Genomic DNA, 18472 nt, shown 5'->3' on the forward strand with positions numbered 1-18472 from the left:
CGCTCCGCCGCCGGGGGCTGCACAGGTAGGTGAGTCCGCAACGGGACCTCCGGCGGGGCGGGAGGCGGGGAGGGGAGGGTCGGCAGCGCCGCGCAGAGCGGAGCTTCCTCCGGGGAAGCACCGGGGCTTCCCTCGCCTACGACGCCCCCGGTGCCGAGCGGGGCCGGGGAGATCCCCGGGCATCCCCGGGCGCACGGAGGGTCCTGGCGTCCTCACTGTCCCCGGCTCCTCAACCGCATTTCTCGGGGCTGGCGGCGGTCCCCGGAGTCGGTCTGGGGACCCCCGCGTCCTGCTGTGGGCTGGGAAACCCTCGGCGTGGCAGGGGATGGCTGTCCTCGCTGCGGTGTCTGGTCCGCATCCCACCCGCAGGGTGTCCCGGTCCCGTGGACGAAGCAGCCCCTCCCGGGACACCGGGTCCCGGCTCATTCCGGTGGTTTCCCGGGCGGAGGGAAGAGGGTACCGTGGGGCTCTCTTTGTCCCAGGTTACCTCTGGAAGACTCGGGGGGCTGGTGCAGTGTGGGGCTCCGGGCTCTCGGTGCCCTTGGTGTGCCCTGAGCTCTGACTCCCGCTCAGGACCCCGCTGGATGCCGGGGCTCCGGCAGTGCAGGGATCGGCTCTGCACAGGTGTGACCTTGGGGTGTTTCGGCGTGGCAGGGCTGTGTGACGGTGCCCAGCACTCGAGGTACCCGCCTACCTGTGTGCGGGGGCCACCCTCGGCTGGGCACCTCTGCACCACCGCGGGGAGCCCCGCTCAGCCCCCCGGAGCGGGTTTGCCGCTGTTGGGGTGCCCGGTGAGCGGGGGGCAGTGGGACCAGCGGGCAGCTTTGCTGGTGGCAGAGCACGGGGCTCCCGCAGCGCTGAGCTCTGCCTGAGCGGGTGCCACAGGCGCCTGTTAGCGCCAGTGGGATGGTGACAGAGCACCTGGATCCTCCTTCCAGAGCTCCACTGCCACGGCTGGCACAGGAACGGGCTGGGAGCCCTGGACGTGGCGGGACTCAGGGCTAGGAGAGCCGGGCAGAGCTCGGAGCCCTCGGACACGGCCCTTATCTGCTGCCACCACGCTGGGAACTCTTTGCACGCTCAGCTCCAGTGAATTTCCTTTTTCTGTTTTTGTTTCTTTCCTGCTGACGTTTTTCCCCTCCGGAATCAAGGGCTGGATGGGGCCCATGGTTACGGGGTGGTGTGAGCAGCCCGACCCCACGCTGGAGTGGCAGCGGGCAGGGCACAGCAGCATCCAGCACCCACCTGTGCCGGTCCCCTCGAAAGGAGAAAACCCTTCCCGTGCCCGCGTGTGCCCCGGGCGCTCCCGGAGAGCGGAGCCGGGAGCGGGACCTGCCGAGCCGCTGCCTGCACATGTTTTCCGTGGCATTCCCCGGGGGCCACCTGCAGCGGCCGCTCGCCCGGAGCCGGGGATCGCTCTGGTGCGTCCTCCGGCAGCCGCAGGATGCATCGGCCTCCTGCGAGCAGYGAGCGCGGCGCCGTGACCTTGGCAGGGCGGGAGCTCACCCCGCCTCTGGCTCAGCCCGAGCGTCTCCGGTTGTTACAGCCCAGCCCCCGGGGTCTGATCCTGCCACGCAGGAGCCTGGAGCGAGGGGATGACCGGGCATGGGGGGAATGTGAGCCGTGGCGGCTGTGCTGGTCCCCATCCTGGTCCCTGTCCCATGAATAGGGTCAGCTGTGATGCTCACAGCCAGCGCAGTGACAGTTCTGCCCCTGTCCCCCTTGGCCTGACACTGTCCCCTTGCTGTCCCTGTCTCAGATGTGCCAAGTTTAGCTGAAGTCGCTGTGGGTGTGAGGAAGGGAGCGCAGCACCATGCCTGTGGCASAGAGGATTCTCCTTCGCCCCATCACCATGGGACTGCTCCTGCAGAGCCTCTTCTTCCTCCTCTTCCTCCTGAGCTCCTGCCTCCACCCAGCTGCTGCCTTCACCAAGGGCTGTTACCCCTCAGAAGAGGAGGGGCTGAAGACCTTTCGCTGCAGCAATGCTCAGCTGACCGAGGTCCCCAGAGACATCCCCAACGACACCAAYAAGCTCTACCTGGACTCCAACCAAATCCCCTTCCTGCCTCGCGATGCCTTCCGGGACCTGCCGCTCCTTCTGGAGCTGGATTTGTCCCACAACGCCATCGCCAGAGTCGAAAGTGGGGCTTTCCGTGGCCTGGCAGAGCACCTGCACTCTCTGGACTTGTCTTCCAACMGGCTGGTGTCAGTCAGCAAAGACGCCTTCAGCAACCTGAAGGCCAAGGTGAACCTGTCCAACAACCCGTGGCTGTGTGACTGTCGGCTGCAGGAGCTGATCCGYGCCGTGGAGCTGGCGGCCGACTCCTCGGGGGGCATCGTGTGYGACTCCTCTGCACAGGAGGAGCACGTCGGCAAAGCTTTCCTGCAGGTCATTGCCGACACGGACTTGTGCAATGTATACAAGAAGACCACGGACATCGCCATGCTGGTCACCATGTTCGGCTGGTTCGCCATGGTGATCTCCTACCTGGTCTACTACGTGAGGCAGAACCAGGAGGACGCCCGGMGGCACCTGGAATATCTCAAGTCACTGCCCAGCAAGCAGCGGCGATCAGAGGAGTCGTCCACCATCAGCACTGTGGTGTGAGCACTGGCATCCTGCTGGACATGGGGACGTGTGGAGCCGCTCCAGGGGCTCACCACGGCTGCAGGAGCTGTCACCAGCCACCAGCATCGCACAGAGATACTCACGGATTTGTTCTGTTCTCCTCCTGGCAGCAGCAGCCACGGCTGATGAGTCCCTGGCTCTGGTGGCTGAGGTCAGGGATGGATATCAGCCATGAGCACTGAGGATCCACAGCATCCTCCCAAGTTATGGAGGACTRGAGTGACCCAGAGTATCCCCCTGGCATGTGGCCATTGCTCTGACTGACCTGGACATTTGGACTTCATCTAAAACTTTTTATATTTTCTTTSCAGAGATCCCTCGGGACATTAATGGAATCGGTGTTTGCATCCCTCCCTGGCTCCCCCTTGGCTGCCCAAGGGATGGTCTGGCAGCCCAGGACAGCCGGGGCCTGGYTCCCTGCCAGGAGGGCAGTGAGAGGGAGCAGTACAGCTGCAAGGGTGATGCCCTGCCAGGTCACTGTCCTGGAGGGTCAGGGTTGAGACTGCAGCCAGTGGGACCAAGAGGTGGGGCAGGAGGTGGGCACACACCGGTTGGTGCTGYCCCATCTCCCGTTTCATCTCCCTGCTCCTTTCCCAGCACACTCAGGTGGGGCAAAGGATGTGGGGGTCCCCACTGAGAGATGAGGTCACTGATGGGCAAAGCAGAGTGTGGGGAATGAGAACAAAATGGGAATGAAATCCCTGGGGCTCTCCTTTGGGGCTGCCAAGGGATATGGTGCTGATGGAGGGGAACTGAGGGGATCCAGCCCTGCTGGATRTTGGGGAGCAGTTTCCCCTCGGTGCTCCCGGGGTCCACGTGGGAGGTTGTTTGCAGCACCCTTTGCCATCTGCTCCTGTCACTGCCGGAGGGGAGCTCTCACCTCACAAGCTGCTGACCGCTCACTRTGATGGGAAGTGGGATGGAGGGAGCTGCCACAACTCCTCTGATGTCTCACCACTCTGCACTGCTGTCAGGAGCCTGAATCTCCCCTAAAATACCCCTAAATCCCCTCCTGACACTTCCAGTATTGGGTTGCAGGTTCCTGGGGGTGGTGGTGGAGGTGATGTTGGGCACAGGACTGRCACAGGCAGGGGTCAGTGCCCACCTTTGGGCACGTGGGTGGCAAGTGGCAACTCAGAGCAAAGTGAGAGCGGACCCAGACTCTTCCACCTGTGTGTCTGGCCTCTGAAAAAGCTGATTTTGGCCTTTTTCTAAACCAACCAATGCTAAATTGCCTTAATTCACCAAGAGCACCAACCAAAGCTGCTTGAACCTCCTCTGTACTGGGCCAGACCTGCCTTGGTGCCAGGCCCAGCCTCAGCCCCTGGTGTGGGCAGTGTCTTTTGGCACAGACAGACCCGTGGGTCTGCCCCCTCGTGTCCTGGTGCCGGCGGGAGCCGTGGGATGGAGTCGATCAGCAGCAGGGCCCACGACCTTCTACAAGTGCCTAATTCCAGCACAGAGCAGGAGCTCTGTAACGCACAAACACCTCGGGCCCAGCTCCCATCCRGGCATCCCCACAGCCCCACGGCAGCTCCTTCCCTCTCTACAACTGGCTGAGGAGAAAAGGGGCTGGGGGAGGCCTGACTGACCCTTYCTGCTGCTCCCCCCAGGCTGCCACCTGTGCACGCAGCATGGGGGATACCGGGACCACCTGACCCATCCGTGTTTGGGTTAAGGGACCTTTTAGTTTTTACTTTATACGACAATAAATTTGTCTTTTACTTTGGAGCTGGTGTGTGTGTCTGTGGGTCAGCRGGCCCTGGTGACGTTGTGGCTGTAAAGGAAGGATGGATGTGCCCGTGATGTGTTTCTGGGCAGGCGCTTGCAGAAACAGGACACCCGTCCCTCCGGTAACCCTGCCCCAGCCTTCAATAATGAACACCCGCGGCTCGGCTCAGGTCGCTGGCAYGCTGCCGGTCCCCGCGTCACCCAGGACCCCGTGGAGTGGTTTCCCAGGGCTCYGCTCCGTTCCCTGCCCTCCCATCCCCACCCGAGCAGCCCCCGGCATCGCGTTGCACACGGGCAGGATGATGACGACCGGGAACAAGCCCTTCCCGCAGCACGGTCTCACCGGTTCCACAAGAGGCCTCTCCGGTCGGTCACTGCCCCATCCCGGTTTGCCGGYGCCGCTCCCCGTGTGATCCGTGCTGGAGCGTTGTGCTGTGGAAGGTGAAACCCTTAACGCAGAGTGACAGTTCCCGCTCGTGGGACATTAACCTTGTTTGTCACTCGGCTGTCTCCAGACACAGACCCCGGGCTCTGGAGCAGATGGCTGCAGTCCCCCGCTCCGGTCACTCCCTGGGGATCCTCCTCCCGCGGCTCTGGGAGCAGCTGGGGAGAGCTGGGGGACACGCAGGACACGTGGCCGCAGCTGCCACCCTGTCCGTGGGGCCGTGGCTCCCTGGAGTCCTGCCGGTGTCCCCTCTCCCGGGGCTGGATGATGCTRAGTCCCCCGGGGTCAGCCCTGCTCTGGATCCTGTCTGTGGAATTATTTGGACGGAAACCATCAGGCTCATTACAGCCCACACTGATGAGCACGGGGGAGAGGAAATGGATTCCAGGAGATTGTCTGGATGTGGAACAGCCACTGGCCAGCGTGCGTGTACAGGGGGATAACACACATAAGAAGCCTAATAAAAGTCTGCAGTAATCTTTGGGAAAGTAATTTGGTCTGGAAGGGATGGAATTGTGTTGGATTTAGGTTGTCACTACTGTTGGATGTTTGATCAGGAGTGACACGGAGTGGGGAAGAACAGAAAAATGGGTTTATGGGACTATTTCCCAGAGGTGTTGTGGCCAACGTGGAGTGTTGGGAGGTCTCAGAAGCAGGGGGCACAGCCTGCCAGACAGCTTAAATCACAAGGAGGGATTTTTCTCACCCCACTCTTTCCAGTTGCGAGGTGCCGTGGGTCACATCCTCCTGAGAGCGGGAGCCAGCGCTCGGCATGGTGGGTGCAAGGGGCTCAGTGTTAGAGGCAGCACTTCTCCTTCAGCGAGGAATTAGAATCATCCCTTTTAATACCCCTCTCTGGGTAATTCGTTTCCTGATGTAGATTTATCCGCAGGGATCAGCAGCGGGAGAATTAACAGCGTGACCTCCTTCTGTGCGTTCCAGCACGCCGGTAAATCTCCGTTATTAACTTCCAAGGAGCTCTGCCCGCCCAGTCATTAACGGCCTGTTCTYCTCTCCAGGATGGAGGAAAATGTGTCACTGGGGCAAGATCTATGACCCGAATCCTCTTGGCGGGGGCGACTCTTTCACCTGCTTGGCTCTGAAATCCCTTGGGAGCACAGGGATGGAGAGAAYTCCTGGGAAGCCCCCAGGATATCCATTGCCAGTGGGCATCCTGCCCGTGGGTCTGTGCTCCCAGCAGCAAGGGGGAACTTTGGGGGAATTTTGGGAGAAAGTTTTGGGAGAAGCCCTGTTTTCTACAGCCCATGAGTGATGTGTGTTCAGCAGCGGCGGCCCCAGACTGCATCCTGAACTTCAAACTGATTAGATTTCCAAGAGGGAAGGAAGGATGTCTAATTGTTTAATTTCCACAATTAGAAAATTATTTATCAATAATTAGGAGTGATGGCARCGATTACACTGGGATTAAAGCCAGGCTACACTTCATCACCCGCCTTTCATTCAGGGATCTTATTTATTTCTTTTCATCCCCCAAAAAATCCATGTACAGCTGYGTTGCTGCCAATAATGAATCATCTTTGTTCACTGCCTGCACAGGACTCATTAATCCAATGATGCCAGTGGTTCTAAGAAGGCTGTTGTGCACAATGCGTGGTCACTGGACTTGGGCAGGAGGAAATTTAATTTCAGTGGGYAGGAAAGTGAAGCAGAGCTGAAAATCACCATAGCACTTCCTGTGCCTGTGGTTGAGAGCTCGGTGGTTCAGCCACTGCATGCTCCCCTCCAGACTCCCTGGTGATTCTCCCTCTCATCACTCGTCCAARGCAGGCATGGTTGAGTGCAGGGATCATTTTCCAACAGCCGTTCTTTTAAGATGAAGTTGTACCAGTTAATAAAATTGCCTGATCCTCAAAATTTTCCATCTCAGAAGGAAATGTCATAAATCCAAGTATTTTTCCTGTTTCTGGAGACTCAGGGCTGTCAGCATCCAGCATCTGGGGCTCATGTTCATCCTCCTGTGGAGGCACTGGGGACCTGTGGCTGTGGCCACAATGTCACCTGGGCACTCTTGGAACACTCTTAACTCTCAGTCAAGTTTTGTTTTCACACAGCTTTCCACCCAAATGCCTCCTGGATGGGTCTTTGTGGGAATTCCTGGGGGATGGGTTAGCCAGGGCTGTGCCACACCTGTCCCAGGTGTGATGAGTCCCTGAGATGTGCCAGTCCCAGGACTCCTGCTCTGGCTGCTCCTTACAGCCCTCCTCCTTATCAGCTGCAAGCAGGGGCCATGAATTGTGTCCTGGGCAGGTCTGCAGCTCCTTCAACTCCTCTTGGCTTAAATTTAGAGGAAAATCTCAAYTGTGGGTTAATAAAACTGCTGCAGGGATTTAAAAGACAACTTTCCCACCAGAGCAGAGGTGTCACTGTCACCCGACGGACGTGTCCYGTCACGGCTGGCAGTTCTGCAGTGAGTGTTTGAACACGTGTTCCTTAAGTGTTTCTTAAGTGGGTTGTTCCAGGCAGCTCTGATGGGAAAACAATGGGTTGCAGCTTCCAGCTGGCAGATTACTCCTGTTATTTTTGCCATTTGTGGATGTTTCAAAGCTCTCGTGTGCTGTCAGTACGTGCTGAGATCCTGGWTGTCTGTGTGGAGAAGGGGACAGGAAGTTTGAAGTTCTAAATTTATTTATTTGTGAGCACTTCTCAGTGTTGTCAAGGTGTTGTGATGATCCTTGGCACAGAGCGAGGTCGGAGCTGTGGGACCAGGGTAGGTTAAAGTGGGGGTTCAAAGGGCTGGTTGTCCCAGGGGTGATGAGTTCTCCACCTCACCAAGAGTATCAGGCTCAGCCCAGGTGCCCATGATCACCCCTGTAAAGCCAGAGCCATGCGGAAGAGGAGGATTTGAGGAGGGTTTAAAGCAGTGAGGAAGGACTTTGCAATTCCTCATGAGCTGTTGTTGCTGTGGGAGGTAGAGAGGGATGGGAACAGCTGAGGTGAGAGCTGATAACAGGGATTTGTAAGTCGTGAGGTGTGACAGGGAAGGGAGAGGTGTGAAGGRTAGTGTCAGCAACGAAAGGCTCAGCTGCCATCCCAGGAGCTGAACTCTGGCTGGATGCAGAGGACTTTCACACAGGAAAGGTCAGAGAAAAGCAACTTCCTGTCAAGTTTTCACGAGTCTCCACTGAATTACTGACACAAACTCCTTTGCAATGTGATGCTTAAATATTTGAGCTATTTTTCTAGTTTTGGTATCACAGAATTCCAGGATGGTTTGSGTTGGAAGGAACCTTAAGGTTCATCAGTTACACCCCCTGTTATGGGCAGGGACACCTTCCCTAACMCAGGTTTTTCCAAGCCCCWTCCAATCTGGCCTTTGACACTTCCAGGGGTGGGGCAACTTCTCTGGGCARCCTTTGCCAGRGCCTCACCACCCTCACAGTGAARGATTTCCTCCATRTATCCAAATTAAAWTTTCCCATTCAGTTTGAGACCCACTGAAGAAGTGGAGATGCTGTAAGAGCTTTTAGAAGGAAGAGTGGGTACGGCTCATTTGTGACTCTCCGTGGCACTTATTATGTACTTACTGCTTTTTTTCCCTCATAATTGATGCATGTGGCATTTTCTCCTCCTGAAATAGGCCAAGAGAACCAGGCAGCACCGCCGAGCCCGGCTGCTTCATCTGTCTCAGCCTGAGCCGTGCGCGGTGTCCAGTTGGCAGCCAGGATAATCAGCCCAAGGGCAGTGGAAATGCTCATTACAGCACACTTTATTCCTGAGTATTTAATAAGTAATGACTCTGAAAAGCTCGGAGCGGGGTCTGTGCCCGTGCCATCTCCTGCTGTGTTCCTGTCACAGTGGATAAGTTAAACTGGGTTGAATTGGGTCGATTTTTGGATGAATACCCACCAAAGAATTTCAAGATGCTGTAAGAAGTTGGGGTTGTTGAGTGGGAGATGTTTCTTTTGCTTGACTTGGTCCTGCTTTGTGAAAGAAAGGAGGAAAGCTGGGCACTGCCTTCCAAGGCTCAGTGTGTGCACAGAGGCTGAGTTCTCTGGTGTCCCTCCATAAAGTGAGTCTGGAAGGTAGAAACTCCCACAGGGAATAGCTTAGAAAGAAGCTCTGAAAGCTCATCTTCCAGGAACTCTGCCTCAGGAGGCTTGGCTGCTCAAGGGCCCGTGCTGGGGCTGGGGAGAATTTGGAGTTACATATGAAGTTCTTGATAGTGGTCAAACAATCTTTACTCACTCAGTGAGCAGGGTGATGGATCGCTGCAGATCCAGCAGCTAACCTTCCAAAGCGGGTCGGGATGAGGTTTTTCTGGGAAGAAAACGTTCCCATTAGCTCAGTACTTTGGCAATTTGTATCATCCGGTGAACTCGTCAGGAATTTACAGCTGGTGTAAGAGGATCATCTGTTCACACAGCACCTGGGGCCAGCCGGGCCCTGTGCAAGGGTTGGATGCAGCTGAAGGGGAAGATGCAGCAGGAGGAGGTGGGAGAGGCTCTGCAGATTCTCTGCTTCCCTCTGGAATGTTCTGTTTTTATTYTGGGGACAAGGAGAGAACCATAACCTGGATCCTTAATCCTCCTGAATGCTGGGCTGTGTAATTTGTTATTCACCCTCACTTTTATCTCAGAGRCCTCATTTTCCTTTCTCCTCATGTCCAGGCTGGAATATTTCAGAAACAGAGAAAGMAATGTGGGGAAAAAAAAGAAGGGGGGAACATGACACTTTTAAATCTCAAATACTTCTGTTAATATCTGCTAGAAATTCCTCACAGAGATTCTGGCATATGCCTGTCTGGCACATAACTCCACCACAGCCACCTGCCATCCTGCCTGGTATTGTTTGTAGCTCCTTTGTGTTCTCTGAGCAGCACAAAGCTGTGGTGTGTCTGGTGTCACCACCAAGAAACAGACTGCACTAAGCCACGTGACAAACTTCTTTTTTTTCCCATTTAATTACTTTTCCTTGCATGAACATTGTGTTTCAAGCAGTGCTTTTTCCAGTCTAGGGGGTCCCTGAATGCAGGAAAACCTAGGGGTGCATGAATGAGGATGTTTTGTTCCAAAGGGATTGGAGGATTCCAGGATTGGCAGCTAAAATGCRCACCACAGCACCAAGAATTCTTTCATAGCTGCTCTTTGGTTCCCAGTCTCTGCTGGTTTAATAGCAGGATTTTGCTCCATAMATTCTGGCTTGAGGCCCAGCACAGGTCCGACACATCACCTCGTCGTTGGGACTGTAAGTTCCAGGACCACAAACCACTGTGAAGAGAAAAAATTCGGGGTTCCAGCCAGTTTCCCCCTGCCTCAGGAGGCAATCAGAAACCCCCATGAGCTTTCCCAGTGCCCTGTGGGAGCTCCTGTCCTTCCAGAGCTCCCTGAGCCTTTGGCTGAATTTTCCCCAACTCCACAGGTGCTGCAAAAGAACTTGAAAAATTATCAGAGTTTTCTAGCAGCACTTCAAATAAGGGAATTATTTCTTATGGGCTCAGCATCCTGAGAATTGTCACTCACCAGTGACCTGGAAGGAAAAAACCCACTGCACTGCTTCTACTTACTCTGCTTGGAAATGCAGCTACACTCGTGAGTGGCCTGACATGCTCCACTGGCTCATTTCCTATCATTATTTTAAATCTACGACGCAAATGTCTTCCCAGAGGATGAACAGAAATATCCCTGCTTTTGACCCCAATATTTCCCTAATCCTCCCCAGAGCTCTGTGCCCRAGCACTAATCAGCTATATTTAAATCAATGAGCTATATTTAAATTGATGTATTTTATATTTACCGCAGCAGCTGGCGCAGTTCTGGTGTGTGTGGTGGTTTTTCCCAAAACCTGGCCGACAGCTGTTGATGGGAGTCATGGCAAAGCTGTTGTCCACGTACTGTATTGTAGGAACAACGTGAATCTCATACTTCAAAATGTGCCTCAGCTGATGGAAAAACTTTCCAATTCGCTCTGCTGCCTAAAATTCAGAAGTATTGGGAGAATAAAAGCATAGTTGGTTGGGTTTTGTTGATTTCAAAATATCAGGAAATATTTTATCGTCCTGATTTCCACACACTGACTTGTCACTTTAATTGGGAACCTTCCTTGGCTTCAGGGGGCCTGAAATCAGATRTGAGTTGATCCCAGGATTTAACATTTAAAAGGCAGAGAGGACACATTTCAGACACTGGCCACAGTAGACTTACTTTATATTGCATTCCATTTTCCAAATCATAAATTAAAGATTTCATTTAGAGTACTGGAAGTTCAATATACCAATATAAATGATAATGTTTATTCCACTTTATTATTAGAAGCAAATAGAAAGCAAGWAATGAGCCTGATTTTAAAATGTTTTTTAAAGCTATTTGTATCAATTTGGCTTTTAATACCATTTTTYTTTCCTGAATGGAATTATTTTAAATCCATGAATCATCATTTACAATATTAATCCCACAAAATCTGGGTAAAGATGGATTACTACCAGTCACATCAGCGGGAGCTAAGGCAGAGGTGGGTGTTAAAGAGGCAGAGAAAACACAAGGTGACTGACACAGAACCTGTCGGACTCTCTTGTTTGTCACATCTTCACAGTCRTAAGGAACCTTGTGGCAAACTTCTTCCCATCCAGGTGCAAATGGATTGACTGTGGATGGAGGAAAAAAGATTCATGTAAAAGGGGAAGAGATAGATTAGGTCCTGATGGTTTCTATCCAGTTCCTTCCTTTGTTATAGTAAGAGTCAGAGGTCAACAAATATAAAATTTAGCAGGGGAGAAAGGGGCAGTTATGCTAAGCTGAACCATTTTTTCACATAGTACCCTCAAGGTCCAACAAAAAGGGCTGAAGTTTTATGTAAAATAAAAAATCTTTGGGTCCTCAGTTTGCCATGAAAGTTTCTTGACTTCACTGAGGGGAAAACAAAACTGAACAAACAAAACTATGAAYAAAACTGTTCCATAACCTCTTGGATGGTCACTCCTGGCATGTRGTGAGAACAGATACAGGACTGAATGTGGTCAAAGCATTAAGGAGTAACTTATTTCTGTCCTTCCCCTTGTCTATGGCAGGGRTGGAACTGAATGAGCTTCAAGGTCCCTTCCAACCCCAACCCTTCTATGATTCTAAAACCAGAGTGGTCCCAGATCTACTAAAAATCAGATACTGAAGACCTAAATATGTCAGTTACATTAGGGCATTTTATGTGCTGCCTCCTTCCAACAGTCCTCGCTAACCTTGGTAATAGCTGCTTTCACTAGGACTGTAAAAAGTTGAACGCTAAATTTAACATAAAAACTGCGTTTTAGCTCCATCTGTGGGTAACAAAAAAAAATACAGGGACTCCAAAAAAGAAGAGGGAACAACTTTTGGAGGTGCTCTTGACTCTGCAACGTCTCTCAGACATTTTTATAKCACTCACAAGTTATTTGTAATAATAAATGATCCCTACCAAGCAAGAAATCGGTTACCTTGAAAATTAACAAACAGCTCATGGTGGAGGCCGTTCTTTGGTGTCATGATAGAGTGGCACTTGTAGGATGACTCCTTGATGTGACAGGTCAGGTGGGAGATGGTGCTGTTGAGGATTTGGTTTAATTTCCTGAAGAACAAGCCGTTGGTTTTCAGCTTGCAATGCATTGTGGTGAAGCGGACAGAAACCTGATAGGCATGGTCAGCTTCCCTGTAGGCTGGGAGGAAATAGCTTGAGTGTGAATTTGGGGTGTAATCACAGAGTGAATTTTAGACAGATTATCCATTCTTTGTGTCTGAAATATGGGATTTTATTCAAAAGAAAATAAATAAAGCATAGTCATTAGTGATGTCACAACACACTCGTCCTTTCCAGACCTGATTCAGTAGTAAGAGACATTTTAGTTTGAAATATACAGGAGTTAGTGTTCTTATTAAGCACTCTGTTCCCAAATAATAAAAACAAAAGTTGAGGTAAATAGTAAAATGGCACAGAACCAGTGTGTTTGCCAAGCTGTGTGTCTGAAACGGGTTGGGATTGTGCCATTTCTATGCAATAATAGTATAGTAGTRTTATATTATTATTATTTTAAAAACTAGTGTTTCTCAGACATTTTTGGGTTGTTATGTTGTGGGTGGGAAGGTGATGTTGGTGAACAGTGGCTACAAGTGGTGGAAGGAGTGCAGGTCCCAGATAACTCTGGAATTCTTTATTTAATTCTGTTATTAATAAGGATAGAGATTATATTCTTGGGAGCAATAAACTTTTCCCAGAACCATGAGAGGGTGCATGGGTAAAAAATTTTATTTTCTATTCTGGGATAAAATTTGAACTAATTATTTTGTTGGTTTTTTTTTGTTTTCTTTTTAAATCAAGCCTTGCAGTAAACACACACTTTCACAAACCCACCAACCTGCAAAGGCAATGTGCTTATTTCTAATTTATCAATCTTACCATAAACCATGAATTTATAGGCCTCAACCATTTCTGTTTCTTCCTGCGTTGTAGTTTCGATGACTTTGTGGGACAGAGTACAAGTGTAGGCACCAGACATAGATTCACTGAAACCCATCATCATCAGCTTCCCTGTCTCTGTCAGATTCACGTATCTTTGCCCTAAAATCAAAATATTAGATTACTGGWAATGTCCACTTTTTGATGCATTTAGAACATTTGAAGATGAAATCTTTCTCCTGTGCATAATGACAGTGATTTATGTTAGCCTGAAAYGATCTCAAATTTATGACTTTTAGGGTTTTCTGTAAGTTTCCTTTCAGCTCAAGTATTTGGAACTTTTAGAGGGAGAAGAGAAACAGAGTTTAATGTCAGAACTCATGGAAAAGTCCGGCAAAGGGCCAAGGGACTGTTTGGAGTCATCATCCTGTTGCAGGGGGATGTAAATAGAAACAAGGAAAATATGTGACTTTTTTTTGGTCTGAACTAACCTTCTAAATCTCTTCCATCTGGACCAACCCAYAAATAGCTGGGATCTATTATTCTTTCTTGAGAAAGAGCCAGATCCATACAGACCAGGAACGGGCTGTTAGTGAACACCTTAACGTACACATTCACTGCAATACAGAAATCAGGTAAATGGTGTAAAATGCTGAATGTTGAATGAAATCACAAAAAAACCCCAAAAAACAAACAAAGAAAAAAAACCCTTCATTGAAAAATGTATTTAAAATGTACTTTTCAGGTTTGTAAAGTATAAGATATACTTGGAAAGTATAAGATTAATCTCCATTTGTTCTTAATTAATATCCAGGAACTGTCCACAGCATGGCTGGTGCTGACTGTGTCAGGGAGTCACTTGCATGGTGAGTCACAAACTGTGATGCAAGGGCACAAAAAGGACCAGATTTTTGACTGAGACCCTCACTTAGATATTAAATTTTCATCAGGGCTTCCAGCAGCACTGTGGGACAAATATATTTCCATCCCCATCCCCTTTTCCCTTGTTCCTATGCATACAAGGTTGTGTCACTTCCATGTGTACTGGTGGTACATAATGATCCCAGGGCTTAAATCCCTAAATTCCAATAAGAGCTAAATATAGATAGAAAAAAAGGACAAGTTTACCTTCATGCCTGGTGTCACCATAAATTTCATTCTTTCCAATTAAATCAATAGATTGCTCTTCCTTCACTTCTGCTCTCACTGCAGGGAAAAGTAATTGGAATATTAGAGATCAATCTAAATATGTGATTGGTAATCCTTTGTTTCACTCTGGGTGGGGGGCTGTCTCATTTTGTTTCTTTTGTCTTACTTTTCATTTTTCCAGACACTTTTTTTCTTAGCAACAAGCAGGAGCCCTTTGTTTTGACCTGTTGCTTTTTAAGTGTTTTAGTGCCCAGGTTGCAAACCTGRATGTACCAGGTTCCAGACCAGATGAGCCTTGCTCTTTAGAAAAAGCCACTAAAATAGTTATAAAATCTGAGTATAAAGTGAAGRCTCCTGAGGGTGACCCTGAGGAGACACAGGGCTGGGATATCTCAGTCTTTTCACTTCTGGTGTCAGGCACGAAGGTTTCTGTGATGGGACTCCCCAGGAAAGGTAAAGATTGTTGGAAATTTGGGGTTTTTTTTTTTTCAGGCCGTGGGCACACTGGGGCAGCACTGCCTGAATATTGTGTCCCAGGATTAGGTTTGGGGGACAGTGGAGTGCCACTGGAGCTATGACAACCTCTCTAACGGGCTCCATTTTCTTGTCCCCTCTTCAGGGACTTCATCACCCACTCCTAGGGAAGGTTCCATGGGGACCCCCACCCCTCAGCAGAGCGCGAACGCCTCACGGCCTCCCCTCCGCCGCCCTCTGAGGGGACCGGCCTCACACCAACACAACCCCTACGGCTCCTTCCCACGTCCAGTCACGCTCACCCCATCCTACGGCCACCACCACGGCCGCCATGGCCAGGAGAGCGCCCGGGGGGCAGCGGGGCCGCCCGCCGCCCCCCGCCATCCTCCCGCCGCCCCTCACAACGGCCGCCGCGGGCGCGAGGGGGCGCTAACGGCCCCCCCTCCCCCCCCGCCTCCATCCCCGCGCGCGCCCGGCGCTTCCCGCCCTTTTTCCTCCCCTCAGGGCTGAGGGTGGGAAGGGGCGGGGGGGGGTGTCCCCGCCGGGGTCTTTCGTTGCTTTTTTCGCTCCCTCGCCCACACCCGGTACTTTTTATGGTGATTTAAAACATTCTGCTGCCTCGCCCGCACTCCAGTAGGCTTTTAAAACAGTGTTTTGTTGCGGGATTTTTTTTTTTTTGTTTTCTCGATTTCAGGCCCCTGAGGCGCTTGGCAGTGAAGGCCGGCCTTGGCCACCCCCCCCACCCAACCGTCCCGCGCCCGTTGTCACCCTTCAGCCCCACATCGCTCCTCCACAGTGCGCAGTGAGCTGTGTTTTTGAGTCTAAAGCGGTTGTTCTGGCTGTGGGACAAGGAGAGGGAAGTACAGGGGGAGGAGGGGGGAAGAGGCTCCGTCATGGCTGTGTCTGTCAGTGCTGAACCTGCCCTGGGCTATGGAAGGTGACCATGACCATGGCAGGGGGTGGGAGGAGTTCAATGGGCTTTAAGGTCCCTTCAAACCCAAACCATTCTGTGATTCTGTGATTCTGTGATTCTGTGATTCTGTGATTCTGTGATTCTGTGATTCTGTGATTCTGTCACTTGCTGTGAGAAAGACCGAAAGTAAGAGCTGGGCACATCCTGTGGCTTTTCCTCCTGAGGGGTTGTGAGTACTGAGTGTTCTCCAGCTGCAGGTTTCTGGAGAAAGTCATTACAGGACACATAYTTTTCTGCTTAAAAGCAAAATATATCATTTTCAGTACCCAAAAGTGCTCCAAGAGAGCTGGAGAGAGATTTTGGACAAGGGTCTGGAGTGATAGGGCAAGAGGAACGTTTTCAAACTAAAAATGGCAGATTTAAATTGGWTATTTGGAAGGAATTYTTAAYCATGAGAGTGGTGAGGMCCTGGAATGGGTTTACCAGGGAAGTTGTCCCAGGAATTATCCGAGGTCAGGTTGGACAGGGCTTGAAGCAACCTGGGGTGGTGGAAGATATCCCTGCCCATGTCAGAAGTGGAATGGATGTTTTTTTAAGTCCCTTACAACACAAACTCCTCCGACATTCTATGCTTCTGCCATTTGGCTGTGACTGAAAGTAAACACTGGGCACATGCTGTTGAGTCGAAAATAAATGTAGCTTCGAAGTTGGTTACATGTTTTGGAAAACTTGCTATGGCTTTGAAACTTTTAAACATGTAACTATTTTGTTTCTAGAGCAGGTGATACAAAAACACTTAGGAAACTGCTGACAGGCAGAGAAAGATCCTAGCATTTGACCACACTGCACGCTCCAAGACACTCAAGACTAGGAACGGTGGCCAAGCCTCTGCAAATTAGCAAAATAATATTTATCCTAACTACCTAGGTCATATTTATCACTCCAGACCACACTACTGTCCAAAAATGATGTCACAGTATTTGCATTACAAATATGGAACCAACCAACACAGGAATAAGAGTTATTTTTGCAGAGAGCTGTGAAAGTTTTCACTCAATGCTTCTATTAAAAGAGCACATAAGTTATGAGTTTCATTTATAAAAGAAAAGAAAATTCGGTAAAAATACAAAAAAAAATTAGAAATGTGAAAAAGGAGGTATCGAGTTATTGATGGAAAATAATTTTACTCAAGCTTTTTTCTTCCTTAGACCAACATATTAAGTGGTTTGTTAAGGTCTAAGAACTATGTCAGGGTTTTCATTTTTAATGTCCTTGAGCTSCTGAGCAGGTCAAAACCGGGACCACCTCAGACTATCCTGCGTTCCCTTGTGCTGAATGTTTTCAGTTTTACTCAAAGTGAACATTTCATGCTGACACTGTGCAGGCAAAATGATTCAATTTTGTAATGTGTCTGCTATAAACGAGTCATATTTCAGCCTGAGCAGCCTCAGTTCCTAAGGATGTTTATAGCTCATTTCTGGTCCTGCACAGCCCGTCAGTTCCCAGCTTGTTAATTATTATAAAATAGTATCTCTACTATAAAGATTTGGCTGCAGTTTTGGTTCTTTATAAACTCTTAGTCAGTGTCTTTAGCCAAATGACTCATTTATTTTCAACTCTATAATATTTCCAAGTCCCAGACTGGTAAATTGCCATTATAGATTTGTAAGCTGRGGGGAACAGGGTGTTGGTTATTTTTAAGAACAGGGAGTGTTGTGGGGAGGATTTAATAGGACAAAATGTGATTTGTGTTTATGTTTGTGTTTAAAACCTGGATTACTAGGGCTTGGTTGTTTGTTTTTTGGTTGGTTGGGTTTTGGGGTTTTTTTTTTCAAGCTCTATCAGTAGGAAATGATACAAGAGGAAAAAAATCTGCATTTGTAAATTTGATCATGGAGTGAGTAGATATTAAAAAGGTGAATATTTTATCCTAGGAAATATGTGGAGAGATTTCCAGGAGTGCAGAGTCAGGTGAAGGACCTGTTGCAGGGCTCTGGAGAGGCTGCAGGTCACAAGTTCTGTCTCTGATCTTTCAGGTGAGTGATCCAAAGGTGAGATCACACAAAGCAGAGCCACAATCAGTACAGAGTTACAATTTATAGGTTGGGAAAAACAGGCTTGTTTGATTTGTGCCCTGGAAATAAAAGCAGTGATGACACAAACGATTCTCTGAAGGTAAATGTGAGGGGAAGTAGAGATTTAAATCAGAGAACAAAGCTGGCAGAAAAAAATGGATAATCCTGGGATGGATAACAGAGGTTTCTGATGGCTGCACAACAATCCCAGGTGTTCCTTAAAGTTTGTAGGAGCAGGAAAGCTGCCTAATTATTAAATGGTTCCAGAAGGGGGTTACAGATATTGGAAAGAAGAKAATTGCTTGATTATCCCGTATCTGTAAAAAATATATGTATATATTTTTTATTTTTAGAATCTTTTCCCAAGCAATGGAAAAGCAAGAGCTTAAGAAGCAGCCGTTGGCACCACACAGGAAGTGAGTAGGAGAATCATGTTTCCATGTTGTTATCCCTCTCCTGATCTATGGTAATTTGCCCTTGCTGCCTTTGGGTTTACATCCAAGTGATGAGCTCAGATCCCAATTTCGTTTCTCACTTCATTAACTGGTTTTGGGTCTGCAGGGACCTCTAAATGTCACCTGGTGCTCCCCCCTGCCTCAGCAGGGACATTCTGCACCATGTCAGGTGGCTCAAAGCCCTGTTCAGGCCCCGTGTGGAATGACCCTCTTTTAGGGAGT

At 49.9% G+C, this 18472-nt stretch overlaps 2 protein-coding genes across 2 annotated transcripts; one reads left to right on the forward strand and one right to left on the reverse strand.

The window, feature by feature from the left end:
- The first annotated feature begins 1627 nt into the window (after positions 1-1627).
- On the forward strand, positions 1628-4360 carry LOC130585970 (leucine-rich repeat-containing protein 3B-like). The gene has a single exon (XM_057386665.1). The coding sequence runs from the start codon at positions 1814-1816 to the stop codon at positions 2606-2608; it is 795 nt and encodes a 264-aa protein (XP_057242648.1). The 5' UTR covers positions 1628-1813; the 3' UTR covers positions 2609-4360.
- Positions 4361-9932: 5572 nt separating this feature from the next.
- Positions 9933-15191, reverse strand: ZPBP2 (zona pellucida binding protein 2). Its single transcript, XM_057386674.1, has 8 exons — positions 15110-15191; positions 14313-14390; positions 13676-13801; positions 13185-13346; positions 12229-12447; positions 11321-11406; positions 10560-10737; positions 9933-10033 (listed from the first exon to the last, which is right to left on the reverse strand). Exons 1-8 carry the CDS (start codon positions 15189-15191, stop codon positions 9933-9935), a joined length of 1032 nt encoding a protein of 343 aa, XP_057242657.1.
- Positions 15192-18472: the final 3281 nt, after the last annotated feature.

The sequence above is a fragment of the Malurus melanocephalus genome, unplaced genomic scaffold (genome assembly GCF_030028575.1).
Source record: "Malurus melanocephalus ecotype Western Australia unplaced genomic scaffold, MMel_1.1 scaffold_1027, whole genome shotgun sequence".
NCBI lineage: Eukaryota > Metazoa > Chordata > Aves > Passeriformes > Maluridae > Malurus > Malurus melanocephalus.